The sequence below is a fragment of the Notechis scutatus genome, chromosome 1 (genome assembly GCF_049901735.1).
Source record: "Notechis scutatus isolate UNSWTSFEM ecotype Mainland chromosome 1, rNotScu1.2, whole genome shotgun sequence".
NCBI classification, from domain to species: Eukaryota; Metazoa; Chordata; class Lepidosauria; order Squamata; family Elapidae; genus Notechis; species Notechis scutatus.
In genome coordinates, this window is record NC_142009.1 from 109,675,521 (window position 1) to 109,694,092 (window position 18,572).

At 35.3% G+C, this 18,572-nt stretch overlaps 1 protein-coding gene across 1 annotated transcript in view; it reads left to right on the forward strand.

Annotated features, from left to right (window-relative positions):
- The window catches only part of ASCC3 (activating signal cointegrator 1 complex subunit 3), a 238,290-nt gene that overhangs the window by 161,676 nt on the left and 58,042 nt on the right, over nt 1-18,572 (forward strand). The window contains exons 27-34 of the mRNA XM_026666607.2: nt 44-210; nt 310-455; nt 555-675; nt 1,975-2,117; nt 10,694-10,831; nt 11,776-11,896; nt 14,644-14,776; nt 15,838-15,963. Coding sequence (XP_026522392.2) covers nt 44-210; nt 310-455; nt 555-675; nt 1,975-2,117; nt 10,694-10,831; nt 11,776-11,896; nt 14,644-14,776; nt 15,838-15,963 — 1,095 coding nt within the window. The remainder of the gene's footprint in view (nt 1-43; nt 211-309; nt 456-554; nt 676-1,974; nt 2,118-10,693; nt 10,832-11,775; nt 11,897-14,643; nt 14,777-15,837; nt 15,964-18,572) is intronic.

Genomic DNA, 18,572 nt, shown 5'->3' on the forward strand with positions numbered 1-18,572 from the left:
TGTGTTCTAATACTTCACGATGACCACGTGACATCTTTTACAGGGTTGTAGAGTTGACAGGGGATGTAACTCCTGACATGAGATCCATTGCCCAAGCTGATCTTATTGTTACTACACCAGAGAAATGGGATGGAGTCAGCCGAAGCTGGCAGAATAGAAGTTATGTCCAAAAGGTTTCTGTCCTCATCATAGATGAGATTCATCTGCTAGGTAGGAATTGCTTTTATCTTTATCGTCGTTGGAACTGAAATGTGTTGGCTGCACCTATCTATATCTGTATATCTATATCTTCTTTGTATGTTTTCCTAGGGGATGAGAGAGGGCCTGTCCTAGAAGTTATTGTGTCTCGGACTAATTTCATCTCGTCTCACACAGAGAAGCCTGTCAGAGTAGTTGGTCTATCAACAGCATTAGCCAATGCCAAGGATCTAGCTGATTGGTTAAATATTAATCAAGTATGTAAATGATGTTTACAGTTGAAGCTCTGAGCGTTATCTTTAAAATATTTACAGTCTTAAGCATGGGGAAAAAAATAACCTTATTTATCTCTTTAGATGGGGCTATTCAACTTTAGGCCATCCGTGCGTCCAGTTCCATTGGAAGTTCACATACAAGGTTTCCCAGGCCAGCATTATTGTCCTCGCATGGCTAGCATGAACAAACCAGCCTTTCAGGGTATGCAGCCTTAGCTATTTCTTTCGCCTCATACGATTGGCAGACACATTTATAATACATTCCTTGTATTTTATTTGTATCTTTAAAGAATGTCTTTTTAATAACATGGCTTATGTGGGGGCCCTATACATTTAGAGAGCTTAACAGCACAGAGTGCAACTGAAATATATTTCAGACAGAATAATTACTGTTACAATTTGACACCGTGAAAATATTTTCCTATTAGTGTGTTGAGATTTACAACATGTAAATCATTCTCAGTGTTAATTCACTAGAAGATTTGCTCCTAATGAAATCTTTAAAAAAAATGTAAACAGAAATTGGATATCAACCTAAGCTTGCATAATTCTAATTTCACAGCAGAGCCATAAACTTCAGAAATGTTATTTTATCCAGAGATGTCTCTGTTTCAACTTTTTATTCTTACACTGGAAAGGATAAATTTAAGAACCACCTTCATATTTTATTAAAACATGTACTGTGTGGATTCCATAAGGAATATTTATTATATCAATTAAAAAGAAGTCCCCAAATAAATTTTGGATTGTGAACTGCTGTGGATTGTAAGGAGACAGTTGTGAGGTGGCTTTTTAACTGATCTAATTAGCCTTATGACAGAAGCGAAGTATTGATTGGAGACTAGAGACCAATCTTGGCAGTTCAGATTATTTACACCTCAAAGAAGAGCATTGTAGAAAAACACTAATGAACTATAAATCTGTCCAGAGCTGTTCAGCCACACCTGTTCCTGAAACAACAAATATGCATTATCTGTCAAGCTTTCTATCAGGACATAGATGTATTGATTTCTATATGAAGTAGCCTGCATTACTACATTCTAACTACTGCGCCACCGTGGCTCTTACCGGGGTTAATACTTCTGTATTTTAATCAAATTACTGTAGCAGTATAATTTAAGGAACATTTTTGTTTCCATATGTTTGATAGAATATAGATACATACATATCAACAGCTGCCATTATAAATTTTATTTCTCAACCCATACAATTGTACTAAAAGCTGGAACTTTTCATTTTGTGCATTTTTTAAAATGCCCTTTTGACTACTTTCCTCTTTTGCTGTATTAACTGTTAAACCCCCATTCTTCCCCCATTCTTCCCTCATTCCAAGAAAGTTGACTTTACTATAAATTTAGATTTTTGAAATAATTTAAAAGAAAAAATATAATTAATTTATAATTCATAACAATCATTGACACTATGAGAAGAAACTGCTGAAAGAGATACTAGAATGAGAAATTGCATTCCATTATATGATTTTTCTTTTGTGTTTTAACAGCCATTAGAAGTCATTCTCCAGCCAAGCCAGTTCTTATCTTTGTATCATCCAGACGACAAACAAGACTTACAGCTTTGGAGCTCATTGCATTTTTGGCAACTGAAGATGATCCAAAACAATGGCTGAATATGGATGAAAGAGAGGTAAATTTTGTATTATGCAGTTTGAGTCTCACCAGCTCAAGGTTGACTCAGCCTTCCATCCTTCCGAGGTCGGTAAAATGAGGACCCAGATTGTTGGGGGGAATATGTTGAGTTTGTAAACTGCTTCGAGAGGGCTGAAAAGCACTGTGAAGTCTATGCTGTTGCTATTACTTAAATTAAGTGAATTAAATTTGAAATTTATATTAAAAAAATAGAATTTGGTGACTGATCATGTTTTTGTTTTGCTTTTTTGTACCACTTTTATGACATAAAGTTGGCACACGCGATACTTTTGATGCATTAGTTGAGAATGGGCTTCAGGGTTTCATGTTCCTTTAATTATTCCTTGACCTCTTCTTTCAGTTCCCACAACTGCATGTTTCATTATTACCAAAGGAGAGTTTACTTCTATAAAAGGAGTTGTAACCAGAGTTCAGAGAACGCTATTTGCTTTTCAAGAGCAAAAAGCTGGAAAGATGTATGCTGTCTTGATTCCTTAGGCATTATCCCATAGTATTGCATACATGTCTGCATGCATGCTTGAAATAAGCTGTGACTTGTGTGGTTCACGTTGTCAGATATAACATCTTTTTTATCTGTGTTTTTAAAACCATGAACCATTATCTTTGGTGTTTTCAAGATCTCACGGTAAGTGGGCTTTAGCAAGTAGCTGAAACCCAAGATTAAAGTGGCTTGGGTTATTTATGTACGATTTTCACTATGGCATACTCAGATTGTGGTTTTTCAATACTGTCATGTATTTCTCCCTCTTTTTATAGACTATTTAGGGCCTTTCCATGAGCTTCTTTAATCAACAAGCATCACACAACCAAAAAACCCCAAGAATGGGTGACATACATAAACCATTTTATTTCACATGTCCTCAAACATCTTCCCAATCCACTGCATTGTTCTTAGAAATTGAAGGTTAAGAACACTTCTGAAGTTTCATGTAAGGTTAAGAACACTTCTGAACAGAAGGTCCTGAACAGGGCACAGGGACATTTGACCCCCAAAGAATAGAAATCTCTTTCTCCTTCTGTATAACATACATACACACACATATATATTTGTCTGGTATGTACAGAGCCTACCAAAGGTCAGGTCCCACAAACAATTTATTATATAAGTTACATTAAATGTTTGAATTGGTTGCCATTTTCTTCTAAACTCAAAATTGTTTGTTTGATATATAACCTTTAAACATTCTTAAGTACGGCAACATTTTTTTTCTGATGTTCACAAATTCTGTCCTAATAGTAGAATCTTTAGATCGTCTGTTGGCCTCTGAGATCTATCTTGGTACATCCTGTATATTAAAATAAAAAATGCACACACCCTTGCAAAATGTACTCTGGTTTATATTTATAACTTTAAAAAAAGCTTTTTGTGCAGCTTTTTATTAAGCAAACAGTAATAGAGATCAGTTGCTTCTTTTTGTTTTTGCCAGCTATGCCACCGCTGTGCCACCGCTGTGCATGTTATAGCAGTTTGTTTCAGTGGACATCAATTTCAGATGTGTTTTTACAGATTTCTAGGGGCAGTAGTGTAAGAGGAAGGAATAGCCTTTAGTGGCTTCCACTAAGTATCATCGTCCTTTTTTAACTACATATTTTTCTTTTGTGGTGTAGGATTTTGGTTGGAGGTGCTATCTTCTCTTTGAAAAATAAATGTGAAAGCTGTCCTGCATAAAATGTATACTCAGCATAGACTGAGAGTAAAGCAGTTGTCCTGGTCAACTGAGTTTTGAGATCCCTTGAAAGTAATTTATAAATTTTCATTATTCCATTTTTACCAGAAGAAAGGAAAAGGGGCACATGGCTGGAAAATTTGTTTGAAGCGCCAAAACAACTGTAGTATTGAATATATTGGCTTCAGGGAACAGAGGTTTGAAGGGCTATTGCTATTCCATCTGAAACAGTAAAAATGTCATAGAATAGTCCCTGATAAAATAAAGCAAAATATATGTAGGTTGTGCATAAGTTCAAAATAGCACAAGGGGGAAAATTACAGATTTAGTGTGAAGGTTGCAATAATGATTACAAAATTATTGATTGCAATGTTTTCTAAACTAAAGCATTTGATAAAAACTTGATAAAGATTCTACTGCAAATGGGAGTATATAAAAGTTGAATACATAAAATTCATATCTGTTTGTCTGGGATTGTTGTCCTGTGCTATAGTTTGAAATTTCCACTGCTTTTAGTTATATAGAGGAAGAAAATTTATTAATTGTAAAAAAAGCTACAACATATTTAACGTTTTAAACATGTGCAGGATGTTAAGATTATACTACAGCTGTTCAGTTAAATAGCTACAGTATTTTGAACTTGTGATGTTTGATAATACTTAGAACATGTCATGCAAATCCAGGGATGTAATTGAAAAGCCAATTGCACATATTGAAGAAGTTGATGAATATCTGTGTGATTTCTGAACCGGGAAGCTACATGTAGAACTGAGATTGTTGCAGTGGGTGCATATATGTTCTCTTTATGGAATTAAAAATAGGAAAATAATTTGCTCTAGTTTGAATTGAATTATTGTCAAGCATGCAATTCTATTTTTGCTACTTATGCTATTAACTAATATTACTGTGATTTTCACAATTGCATAATCAAATTATGTGTGATTTTGTGGTATTGTGTGTTTCACCTTTTTACATAATACATGGGGCTTTTTCATGAATTTGTTTAAGCAGCAAGAATCACACACATGCATATGTATGTATGTATGTATGTATGTATGTATGTATGTATGTATGTATAGTATTCAGCTTTGTTCAGGTATTTTCCCACGTCATTATAGTTGTGCTTTTAAAGTTGTAACAACGTTTCAGCAGAATCTCATCTGCCATCATCAGGCTTCTATAGTGTATTCATCTGTGAGTCAGACTTTCACAGCCATTTCAGTTTTAAATTTGGGGCTAGCCTACTGCTGTGCCAAAATGGTTTTTTCTTAATCCTGATTGGTTGGGAGTCTTGGTCTGTGTTTATTGGTCTTGGAATTTGCTGTGTTCTGCTTGATTGGTGTTTCTAATATCTTCTGTCTGTTTTGTGGTGGAATCATCTCTTCTATTCATGGTTTCAGGTCTTTTTTCAATCTCTATGGCTTCTCTGATAATTCTGTGGCTGGGGTTTTCTATAGTGGCTAGGGTTTTGGTGCTATTGAAGGTTAAGATACATCGATGACACATTTGTGATTTGGCCCCATGGAAAAGAAAACCTAAACAATTTCCTAACACACCTAAACAGCACACACCCCAAAATCAAGTTCACCATGGAAACGGAAACAAACAAACAACTACCATTCCTAGATGTACTAATCTACAAAAAAACAGATGGCACACTAGGACACACCATATACCAGAAGAAAACACACACCAACCGCTACCTCAACACCCAATCCCACCACCACCCAGCACAGATAAACTCCGTGGCCAAAACACTAATCACCAGAACCAAACGCCTGGCAGACAAGACACACATAAAGATTGAACTATGCACCCTGACTAAAGTACTGACAGCTAACAGCTTCCACAAAAGCGAAATCACCGGCTTGATCCACAAAAACACATTGAGACATAATGGAGACCTAGAAGATGAACAGACCTATGGAACAGCTGTCTTGCCCTACATAAGAGGTACTACAGACAAAATCAGTAAGATACTACACAGGCATCACAATAAGACTGCCTTCAAAACGGACAGAAAAATAGCAGCCATCCTAAGAAACCCCAAAGATAAAATTGACCTGGAAAACCAAGGCATATATGAAGTCCCCTGTGCATCATGCCCTGCCACATACATTGGACAGACCAATAGAAGAATAAGTACCCGCCTGGATGAACACAAAAATGCAGTAAAAAAGCTGGAACACACTTCTTCACTAGTCCAATACATGAAAGCAACAGGTCATAGCATCAACTTCAATGGCACCAAAACCCCAGCCACTATAGAAAACCCCAGCCACAGAATTATCAGAGAAGCCATAGAGATTGAAAAAAGACCTGAAAGCATGAATAGAAGAGATGATTCCACTGGACTGTCAATTATTTGGAAGCCTGCACTCACAAACAAAAAAATCTCCGCACCACAAGCCAGGCAAACACCTGGGCACAAACAGATCCCCCCTGATACCTCCAGCTCAAACACACCCCAACCAGGCACCCAGATGAAACCTAGGTTCCCTCAAAATGATAGCTGTCCATTTACTCGGAGCCAAGCTGCACTAAAAGCCTCCAATACAGGAACACATTGTTGCCAGCCAATCAAGACAAAAAAAGCCACAAAACAGACAGAAGATATTAGAAACACCAATCAAGCAGAACACAGCAAACTCCAAGACCAATAAACACAGACCAAGACTCCCAACCAATCAGGATTAAGAAAAAACCATTCTGGCACAGCGTAGGCTAGCACCAAATTTAAAACAGAAACGGCTGTGAAAGTCTGACTCACAGACGAACACAATACAGAAGCCTGATGATGGCAGATGAGATTCTGCCGAAACGTTGCTACAACTTTAAAAGCACAACTATAATGACGTGGGAAAATACCCAAACAAAACTGAATACCATACATGTAAGTACCCACGAAAACTTAAAACACACACACATACATACACACACACACACACACATATACATACACACACACACACACACAAAATAAGAATGATAATAAAACTCCAGATATTGTGAAACTTGATGCCCTTCATACCAGGTTAGCACAACCCACAGCAAAGGATGATGGAAGTTGTCAGCTAGAAGTCATACACTGCCCGCCTGTTTGTTAAATATTAGCACTGAGTTAGAATGTGTTAATGATATTTCTTAAATTATATTTCTTTATTGCTAATATATTTATCTCTACTTTTTACCATAGAGTGAAGAATAAGTTGCACAAATTGTTGTTGACATTGCCTGGATAGTTTGTGTTCCTGGGAAACAGATTAGGTGGAAAAGATACAACTGCCTGAAAATTAGTGTGTAATTTAGATTCAGTTCTAACACTATGCCCAGTATTAAGTCACAACACTGAGAGTGATGCATATCAGCATTTTTGTCCATAAATAATATGGAAGAAGGATATGGAGAATCTGTCTTTGCATTTTTCAGCACCACTTACTTTTGCAGTATTGAATGATTTTGGGTGTTTTTTTTTTAAAATGTACCTTAGCACAGGGGCATTTTAATATTGCACAACATCTGTGCCAGATGTTTAATGTGTGATTATATTTTGTTTTAAGACTTTATCACTTTCCTGATTCTTTGTACAACCCATCTTTCTTTACTGGCCATTTTCAAATCATCAATAAGCATTATGCAGTAGCATATGGTCTGAGTCTGAGGTGCTTTGAAAAGGTTACAGAGTACTAATAATGAGGATTCCCCCAAAATGGGAAAACCTGGGCAGCAGATAATGCTTTGAGAAAGTATGGGGTTTTAGCATCTTGAAACAATATATCACACTCAAAGGGACAGAATTGGACTGCACAATCTGTTAGCTCATTCTTGTCCAATCTGGTCTCTTCCTTTCTTTTGGAGCCAGCAGTGTTGTCATCGGCTTGCTGAATTATACCCTGACTGGAATGAATTTCAGACACGAGTAATGTATCTACTTAAATGGAATTCTGCCTTTTTTAAAAAAAACAAAAGCCTTTTAGGTATATTTTTCAAATATATTCATGTTATATCATTCCTAATTTTACATGTGTAATATGCCTTTTAGGTATATTTTTCAGATATATTCATGTTATATCATTCCTAATTTTACATGTGTAATATGCCTTTTAGGTATATTTTTCAAATATATTCATGTTATATCATTCCTAACTTTACACGTGTGTAATAAATAAAAGGGGAAAAAATCTATTTCCAAGTTTGGCACAATTTCCATAACCTTGTCATAAACTTAATTTATTTCTTTACTTCCTTTTTGCTACTTTAAAGTTATGTAAAAGCATATTACTCTCTGCTTTGAAAGGAATCAGATTTTAGAGATCACAATAAGATGAATGTGCTTATAATTAAGTCAAGTAACAACAGGGTTTTTTCTTCTTCTTTGGTATCAACAGGTTACATTGATTTATTAGGAAAGATCCATGTTTTTATTTGTGGTATTAATATTACAATCAGCCCTTTTGAATACACTTAAAAGAAATTTTATTTATCATGTGAAAATGTAAGTTTTCTTTGAGCTTAGAATAAATTTGGATGTGTTTCAGGCAAATTACCCTTGATCGTAAAAATGATTCATTATTTCAAAAGAAAACTGCTATGTATGCATATGGATTTGTAGAGGATGGTGCCTTGAGTAAAATAAAAATGCATTTATGATTTACTCCTTTACATATCTTTACTCAAATACAAGTTTTCTGAGTTCACTGAAATTTAGGATCATAACAAAAAATCTGTTTTGTACTTTGAAGAATAGTTGTTAAACAAGTGCTGCCATAAACAGTGGTAGTCCTTTCTAGATCAATTAACTTATTCTTGTGCAGCAGTAACTTTAACACTTTTGCTTCAGTTTGTTAAGATAATAAATAATATCTATTCAAAAATAATAATCACACAGGAATTTTTCACAAAATGTTTTCAGAATTCTGCAGTCATAGTATTGCATATAGTGCTTATAGGTGAGCAAGATAATATTGTAATTTTTGCTCTGTTGCTCTACTGATTTCTGTGAAAATGAAAGAGAGTCTGTAAGAAATAAGTAAAATCACCCATTATTACCATGACAGATTGGCAGGATATATGGCGGAATTCCTGATAAAAGGTCCTTTGATTTTATTGTGATAAACACATGGCATTGCAAATATAATCAACAATACCTCAGGTCACAACTCTAGAATAAGGCAGTGGGCAAATTGGATCTTGAATGCCATCCCCAGCTTAGCAACTCTTAAATGCATCCCCTCTGAATAAACACCCAGTGGTGTAAATCAGAGTCTGTGGGGGTGGAAATTTTTTATGATAAAACTTTGCTAACAAATGTACAGTTAATATTACAAAATCTGTGATCCAGTATGAATAGGAAGCAAAGTGATATGACATTCTCACATTATGGTCTGTACTTACAGGAGTAAGTGAGCAAACGCAGTGTCTATATTTGAATTTTTTAGTAGTATTTGTTCTAAGGAGAAACCAGATACTTCCGTCACAGAACAGAACCTAGAGGAATCTTACCTTCTGTTTTTGTTCTTGATCGTTTGTTTCTGACTGTTATTTGAAAAATGAAGTCTTTTACTACACAATCCTATTAATTCCCTGTCTAATTTACTGTACTTCTCAGATAATTTGGATTACATCAGCATCTTTTTTTTCCCTATGAGAGGACTCATCTAGAGTTTTCTTAATACCATATAAACGTATTGGTAGCAGAACTACAACAGATAGTGTCCATATTGTAATCATTATCAAAATGTGTCATTTGCATTATATTGCTTTCTGTCGGTTTTTCTTTTTCAAATTAATCTAAATGTAAATAGATTATAAAATTGATCTTTGGAGTTTCTTGTATTCATGAAATTATTTTCCTTCATTAGCGGGGGGAGAAAAGTTCCTTCATTATTGATGGTTGTACAATAATATTGACGCTGTAAACCAATTTATCTGCTACTATGCTACAACAGGATAAATTGTTCCATTTAACATTTTAAAGAAAACAATGCTTTCCAGTCTAAAGGTTTCTGATATTGTCAGTGTATTTTTATGTGTCGTTCTGTGTAAAAGCTTAAGAAAAATTCTTACACACTGCATGAGATAGTGTTTCTGAGATTTGCCAACTTTTCAGAAGCAGTTGAGTGGGGATGTGGAAGATAGTTTTCAAAAAGGAATTCTAAAGTTGTATTTATATTTGTCATATGTTTATGTCTTTGCCACTTGGCCTATAATTATTTATTATCTGAAAAATGTTTTGACTTCAGTTTGATGTTATTTTGTGTGGCTGGCTTGATCTATAATACTTACTTTGTGCCAAATCCTGTTATTTCAGTGGTTTGTTAATCCTAAATGAACTTGTTTGTGAAGAGTCTGACTTATTTCTGTTCTCCCATGCTGAATTCCACTTATCCCTTATTTGGAACTAAGTTATACCACCATCACATATGCTAGTCCTTTAGCTTGTCCTTATCCCATTTGTGTTTCTTCTGTTCTCAGTAATGCCAGTCCTCTGATTTTTCTACGAGAAAATGAGCAACAAAGCCTAACAAATTATACCCACATTCAGGTGGTAGTTGAAGAAGAGTAAAACACTACTTTTAACACCAAATGTTATTGAGTACGATGTAAGCCTGTCCCACTTAGGGGCTGAGGATGATATGAAGCTACCCCTATAGGTGCATCATAGAAAATAAATATTGCCATGACAGATTTATACCAAGGTTAAGTTTAAGGGGCAAAAAGGCTTTTAAATAATTTAGCAGAGTTTTTTTTCCCTGTTTCTATAAAATACTGTGAGTAATACTTTGTTTTGAAAACCCTTTTCAATTAACATTCCTGCTATTGATGAAAATGTTCTGAAAGATTCTCAAGTAAATCTGTCTTATACTGTTAAACTTACGTATTACAGATGAATGTCATCATTTCAACAGTACGAGAGTCTAATCTTAAACTGACCCTGGCTTTTGGAATAGGCATCCACCATGCTGGCCTTCACGAACGGGACAGAAAAACTGTGGAAGAGCTGTTTGTGAATTGTAAAATCCAAGTATGTTTACTATATGCATAATAGCATACAGATAGTCCTTGCTTACTGACCATTTGTACAGCAACCATTCAAAGTTATGATGGCGCTGAACAAGTGATACATATGACTAGTCCTCAAAATTCCAGTTTTCTCACTACCGTTGCAGTCACAAGATCACAAGTTCAGTACTTGGCAACCTGCTCATACTTATGACAGTTGTGGTGCTTCACAGTCATGTGATTGCCATTTCCAACATTTCCCCATCGGTTTCCCACAAACAGTCAACAAGGAAGGTTGCAAATTGTTCTGATAAATCACCCCAGACTCCCTGCACTCATGTGATAATCCGTTCTCCTGCTCTCAGCTTCACTGCACTTGCGCCAACATGTAGCCTCCTTCTCCTGGCCTCCCTGTTCTTGGGCCAACCTGTGGACTCCTTTCCAGCCTCACTCTGCTTGCATGGCACTGTGCCCTGCTTTCCCTGGCATCCCTGTGTTCATGCAACACCATACCCTGCTTTCACAAGCCTCCACGTGGCCTCCTTTCCCTGTTTCTCTGGCCTCCTTATGTTTGCACAGCACCACAACCATCTTCTCCTGGCTATTCTGCTTCTCTGCACTGGTGTAGCACCACACCCTACTTCTCCTGTGCTTGTGCATAGCCTGTATTGGGCCTCCCAGATCCTTTCCAGCTACCCCTCCCTCTCCTTGCCTGGAACTTCCACCACGTCACTCTCAATGACCGACATATCTTGGGGTGACATCAGCAAAAGGGACTACCAGGATTGTTGTCACTGAGCAACTTTACAATTTTGCATCACTTAACAAAACAGTCCCAATTGTTGTCACAACCCAAGGATTATCTGTATGAGAAACATTTTATTAACTTCAAAAACATAAGTTTTGTTTACACTTTGTGTAAAAAAATGAAAAAGTTTACACAGTTACATCTTTTTTCATTTTTAGGTTCTTATTGCCACAAGTACATTAGCCTGGGGTGTCAATTTTCCAGCACATTTAGTAATTGTTAAAGGAACAGAATTTTATGATGGGAAAACCAGGCGTTATGTGGATTATCCAATTACAGGTATAGTCACAAATTGAAAAGGACTATTTTGCTCTACAAAAGATTAATCCTTATTCCTGAAAATGAAAGAGAATTAAGCTAAATTACATGTGCCACATGATTTGTTCAGATTTTTCATAATAATGGGATCTTTTAATTTTTTGATGTTTAAAGAAAATCAGAGAATTTACAAAAATGTATTATCTATCTTCTCACCCACTAAACAATATAATGGGTTTGATTTAAAAGTTAAAAATAACACTTTCAATAGAATATAAGAAATATCATTAGAGCTGGAAATAGGCAAATTTATCTCTATCAGCTACAAAGAGAAAATAAGGTGAAATAGATACGTAAGCTATGTAGCTAATATGGTACAGAAGCTACAATCAGAATAATTCATTTATGTAAATAAGCACCTAAAGGATAAGATACACAGTTTAAAAGATCTCAAATCATGCCTGGGATTTTATGTTTGTTTCCTTGTTCTATTACTTATCAGAGATGTGAAATTATAATGGCTATTTTTCTATGGCATTTGGAATCATGGAGCCAATATTTCCAGTCCCCATTATTTTTTTACCTTTTATGAAACCAAATTTCACACGTAGGATGTGGGATGATATTATTGGATCTTTCATATAAGCACTTATTTTAACTTTCTTTTTATAAACTGGAAGTAACTGGAAATAATTTTTAATATTTTTAATGGTTAAAAGTTTGCATTTTATCTGTGATGGATAACATTTCCAAGCAGAATACATTTAAAAAGGCATTATTGTATAAGCAAAATAAATGCAATATATGTCTCTGGAAATTTTAAAATAAAACTGTTTTTTTTTTTTTTTTTTTAAAACAAGTTTTATTAAAAGTTTCAACAACAAACAAATCATTACATATTGAATCTTTCCCTGTCTTTCTACAATAATTTCCCCAATATTCTCATAAAACACAAACAAACACAAACAAACATAAAAAAATCTTTTAGTAAAGTACCTTGGCCCCAGTTACCTCTCTTTGCATGGGCTAAAATAATAGCACATATCACTCTTCACATTTCTATCTTATTTAATCCATCTTAATTAAATCATTAAATTTGTATCTTTTGCCCATTCAATTATCCCTCTATCTCTTCTTATAATAAAAAAAATTTCTCCTGAAATCACTAATCAGAGTATGATGCCTTTCTATCCTCCCCTAAGTTAGTAAAATTAACATTCAGCATAACAAATACCCAATTTGGTTCTGCTTGGTACATTCTATCCACCAAAAATGTTTAAATACATTGTATCCTCCTTTCCTTCGATATTTTATTACATTTTAAAAATCAATCATTATTAAAAACTTCAACATTTTAATTTCTTATTAAATCTTAAACCATTCTAATTTACTATTTCAAATATAAATGTTACAATACCATCTTCTGTACCTTAGCAGAATCTTTCTTACAGAAAATTATATTTCATCCTTTGTCTCTAAAAAAATCCTCTTCTCCCATCCAATTTTAAAGCTTTGAGGCTTTTCTCCGCCTTTCCCCTTTCTTTCTTCCCCCACCAAATCTTCCTCCCCCCTTCTTCTTCTAACCTCTACCTTGCTGGGATCCCTTCTCTGTTGTGTTCCCTTTTTCTCTTGTTTGTTATCATTATATTTACTTTGCATCATATTTTCTTTTTCTCAAATGTTTTTTAGATCTTAAGTCCTTCATTTTCCTTGCTCTCTTCCTTCCTTCTTCCTTAGATAAGTTTTGGGATTCAATGAAGATGGCGTCTTCGTCTCTTCCTTGTTGTTCTTCTTCCGTTTCCATCTGTTCCATTGTCTGTTGGTAATTGACCAGCGCCATTTCTAGAAATAGAAAAGCTTTTTCCATGCCATCTTTGCAGGCTGCTTTTGTTTGCTCATATTCATCCCTCAGGTCTTCAAAAGGAAAGCCATTATAAATAAATCTTTTCTTTTCTTTATTCCTCTTTCTTCTTACACCAACCAAATATTCCGAGAGAAAGGCAAAACAATCCCAAAATCCACAATCCTCAATAAATCCAAGCAAGCCAAAATTCCCCTTCCTCTTCCAGGGTGGTATCAAACAAATAAAAAAAAAAGAATCCAAGTCTATATTTTAAAGCCTTATTAAGATTGTATTTCTGTCCTCAAGTCTTCAAGGCATCTCCTCCAACAAGATCCAAATTAATATATTTTCTTTATCCTCTCCTTCCGGCTTAATTCCGTCGGGAGGGAGAGTAGACTTTCCTTCAGCACCTCAAAATAGCCGCTTTTTTTCCTCTTATGGAAGAAATCATCAGAAAACCATCTTTTCCAGGAATTAAATTAGATAAATCTCAAAGCCCTGGGTCGACCAAGAAGAACTTTTACTTTCAATAACTTTCTCTTCTTCCTCCTGCGCATACTTGCCCGGCTGTCAACTTCTTTGTGGCGGCCATTACGGACCGCCGCTGCACCGTCCTGGTAACAGGGGGTTCTGCCGGCCAGGAGGGGTCTGCAACACCCCCAAACCCTTCCTCCGGATCCCCTTACCTTCAGCTACCCCTGCAGGGCAGCCTTGCTCCGCACCCGTCCGGTCGGAGCCCTAAAACGGCTAGCGCGGCAGGATCGCGCAGCCGCTTCGAATCCCTACCGCTCGCGAAGCCGACAAACCGGAAACTCCCAGGAAATTTTAAAATAAAACTGTTTGTGTGTGTGCGCGTGCGTGTGCATGTGTGAAGGAGAGAGAGAGAGAGACTGTATTTTATGTTATTACTGTTTCACTTTCGTAGATGTTCTTCAGATGATGGGACGTGCAGGTCGACCTCAGTTTGATGATCAAGGCAAAGCAGTGATTCTGGTTCATGACATCAAGAAAGACTTTTACAAAAAATTCCTTTATGAGCCTTTTCCAGTAGAATCAAGGTAAAAGAGGAACTTATATTATTTTGATATGAAAATATAATATTCCATTTGTAATTATATTTTCTCTACCTGCATACTGAACATTGACTGGCCAAAATCCATAAAACCTTCTGGATCTTTTTCCCCCCCCTCCAGATGAATTTCTTTCATAGATCTTGAGCTTAAATGATCAAACAGTGTTACCAAATAAGTCTATGTCAAGTTTTAATTATAGTCCAGTGTGGGCTACAGTGGTGGGATTCAAAAAATTTTACTACTGGCTCTGTGGGCATGATTTGTTGGGCATGGCAGGGGAAAGATACTGTAAAATCTCCAGTCAGAGGTGGTATTTGCTGGTTCTCTGAACTACTCAAAATTTACGCTACTGGTTCTCCAGAACTGGTCAGAACCTGCTGAATACCACCTCTGGTGGGGTATATGTATACATACGTATTCTTCTAATGCGTAGATAAATCATTATATTTATAATGAAAACTGGGTTTATTCTCTTTCTTTGTGTGTTCATGCATAAATATATCAGGTCTTGGTTTATAGAGTTTAGAGAGCCTTAATGAGTAGATAGATGTCAGAGTGGATATCATAAGAACTAAAATAGTAAAATAGTAATATTATTTACAACCAACAGTGTTCTTTTAAAGTATCTGTACTTTGATGGCTCAGCAGTTTTACAATGGGAATAAATTCTGTATTATTCTGTTCAGGCTTCCAAATAAGAAAAGAAAAAGAGTAACAGTGTTCCTTTAAAATAATTTTGCATTTATGCACTCAGTGGTGCTAGAATAGCAGATTCCTAGTATAGAAATCTAAAATATCTAGTAGTTTGACCAATATCTATAAGCAGATTAAACTGTAGCTATGTATTAAAACTGTTTATCTGCTTAATGCAATTTTGTAGCAACATTTCAAATTATCAACAGTATAAATTATCTCAAGAAAGTTGGAATACTATTTATTTGTTCATTTTTGTTCAGATTATTAGAAATTCTGCCTCATCATTTAAAGGCTGAAATTGCAGCTGAAACTATAACTGGTATATTATTTGTTTGTTTATTTTTGTTCAGTTTACTAGAAGTTTTGTCTGATCACTTAAATGCTGAAATTGCAGCTGGAACTATAACTTCAAAGCAAGATGCAATGGATTATATCACCTGGACCTACTTTTTCCGCCGTCTTATTATGAATCCCAGGTAAGCTATTACATTCTTGGTCCCCACCTGAATTGCCAAATGAAGGACAAAAGTTTATTCTAGTTATTTATTTTGTGTGTATGCAAAACATATTGTTCTTCCTATGAACCGTACTATTTCTGGGGACAATTTTGCAGTTTCTAGGTACAGATCGTCCAAACCAAAACCAGTTCATGGTATCCTATTATGGAAATTAGCTTGTTTTTGGGATGGTCTACCTCCAGAACCTTCAATCACTTCCAGGTCAGAGGATTTACTTCTAGAAACCATTGAATCATCATGCTGGCAATTGCATGCCCTGCAAGAGTAACAAAAAATACCAGGATTTTGCAATACATTTCTCATCAATCATCTGTACCAGGAATCTCCAAACTTGGCAACATTAAGACTTGTGGACTCCAATCCCCAGAATTCCTCAGCCATCATGGAGGAATTCTGGGAATGGAAGTCCACAATTGTCAAATTTAGAGATCCTTATTATAGATGATTGATGAAGTGCTGTGAAATCTTAAGTTAAGAATTAATGTTGTTATGTATTTTCAGCTGAAATTCAATAGATGGTTAGAAAGAAAGGGCATTATTGTTTAATCCCACCAATTACAGATCAATCCCACACACTTCGATCCAAACTGCAATTTTGTTAATCAATTGAGCTTTTAACTGGTGAGGAGGCAAACAATTTCTTAAGTTTTAATTATTACAGTATAATTTTTATTTAAGCTTTTTAAAGATATTTTCAAAATTCAGAGACAATTAATTTTCTCATTATCTTTTCAAACTTGTATTGATTTCCTTCCCCCCCCCCCCAAAAAAAAAAAATAGCACATAGAGCTACTATTGACTGGGCAGAAAGGGAATCTTGCTGCTTTTTTAAAAAAAATTCTCTAATTCCTGACCATGTTTCATTACTCATTCCGTATTTTTATTAAGCACTAAATAATTAAATGTTTTGCAAAGCACTGAGTTTAAATTTCAGAATGAGTCATATGGCAGATTTTAAACAACAGCTTCTAATGTTCAATCAGTATGATGTTCATTATGATATTCCATCTTAAATATTTTGAGAATTGGCACAATGTTGGCTCAGTGATGGTGAAGTTGCTATCTGAAAAACCAGAACAACTGTATTACAGGTACAGATGGTTTGATCTGTAGAACAAATGTATTTCAAGATATTCAGTGTTATGAGGAAAGAATACTATTTGTAATCTACTATTATAGTAGTCTGTAATCTCAGACTAATCCTTTTCTAGGACTAGGAGCTGTCAAATTCCTAAAATATCCAACATGTATAATTCATAATTTGTATCCATTAAATAAAAACTATAAATGTATCCATTGGCTACTGAATATTTCCTACCCCCGTATAACAAATATGAGATTTGACCCTCCAAAAATAATTTAACACAGAATGAACTTGAGCATTCCCACTTTTTACTTTTCTGATTTTTAATCAATAATTAAAATCATGTTTGTTTGCAAAACAAAATATTAAACACTAGTACCAAATCCTAAAAAATCATTACAATATAATATTTGCTAGAAAAAAAGTAGTCCTGACTCAATGACAAAGCACATAACATTGAATTACTATCAGTTTTGCGGTCTTAATTTCAATAGAATATAAACTCTGGAATGATATTTTTTTCATTAAATATTCAGTTCCACTTTAGTACTTTTTTACTTTTCCATATAGGACTTAATTCTCAGAACAAAGGCAAGGATAGTATGTCTTTTGTTACAGAACTGCCAATCTGTTGCTTAGAATCTCTAAAGCTATGCACGCTTTTCAAGTGATTCAGAACACAGCACCTCTTTGATGTTTATTTTAAAAAATTGACTTCTTTCAGTCTTCTGCACAAATCTTTAAAAAAAAAAAAAAGGATGCCACTAAGGAATCTATTTGGTAGAATTAATATGATATTTAAAGCAGAACAGTTGTACGGGAACCTGGAATGGGTCTGGGCAACTCTACTGAACACTCTACTGTTGCTGCTTTTGTGTGATATCCAAACATTTTTTCTCCCAAATCATTTTCAAACTAGGCACAAGCTTATTGTTCTTCAGAATTGTCTGAAGGTGCAATGTATAACCCACAGGAATTGAGCCTAATGGCTTCTACTCTTTCTGAATTGGCAGTATCATTCTAATGAGCAGAAGCCAATTATGTGTTTTGTTAAATAGAAACAGTGCCCCAAACCTTTGGAACAGATTTTGAGGATGTATATCAACTCTCAAGAGAAAGAAAAACAATGTCTGTTGAGCAGACATTGAATTTAAAATATGTCACACAACTTACTATCTAAAAAGACTTTATATGGGGAAGGGAATTCAGTGTTCAGTCGTTCTGGAAATCTGTTCCTAGATGGTATTCGGCCATTGCTTCACTTGATTCAATCTTTCCAAAGATCTATTCCATCCTCTTATCCATTTAATATAGTATTTTCTGGTCTGAATCTCCTCCAGCTGGGTGGGCTTCAACTCCCTGAATCCCTCAGCTAGTGTGGCCATTAAGTAGTAAAGATTTGTGCGGTATGTGTTTGTGTGTGCATGCACATGTATATTTACATGCATACTTGAATGCATATACAGTACATGCATACTGGTCT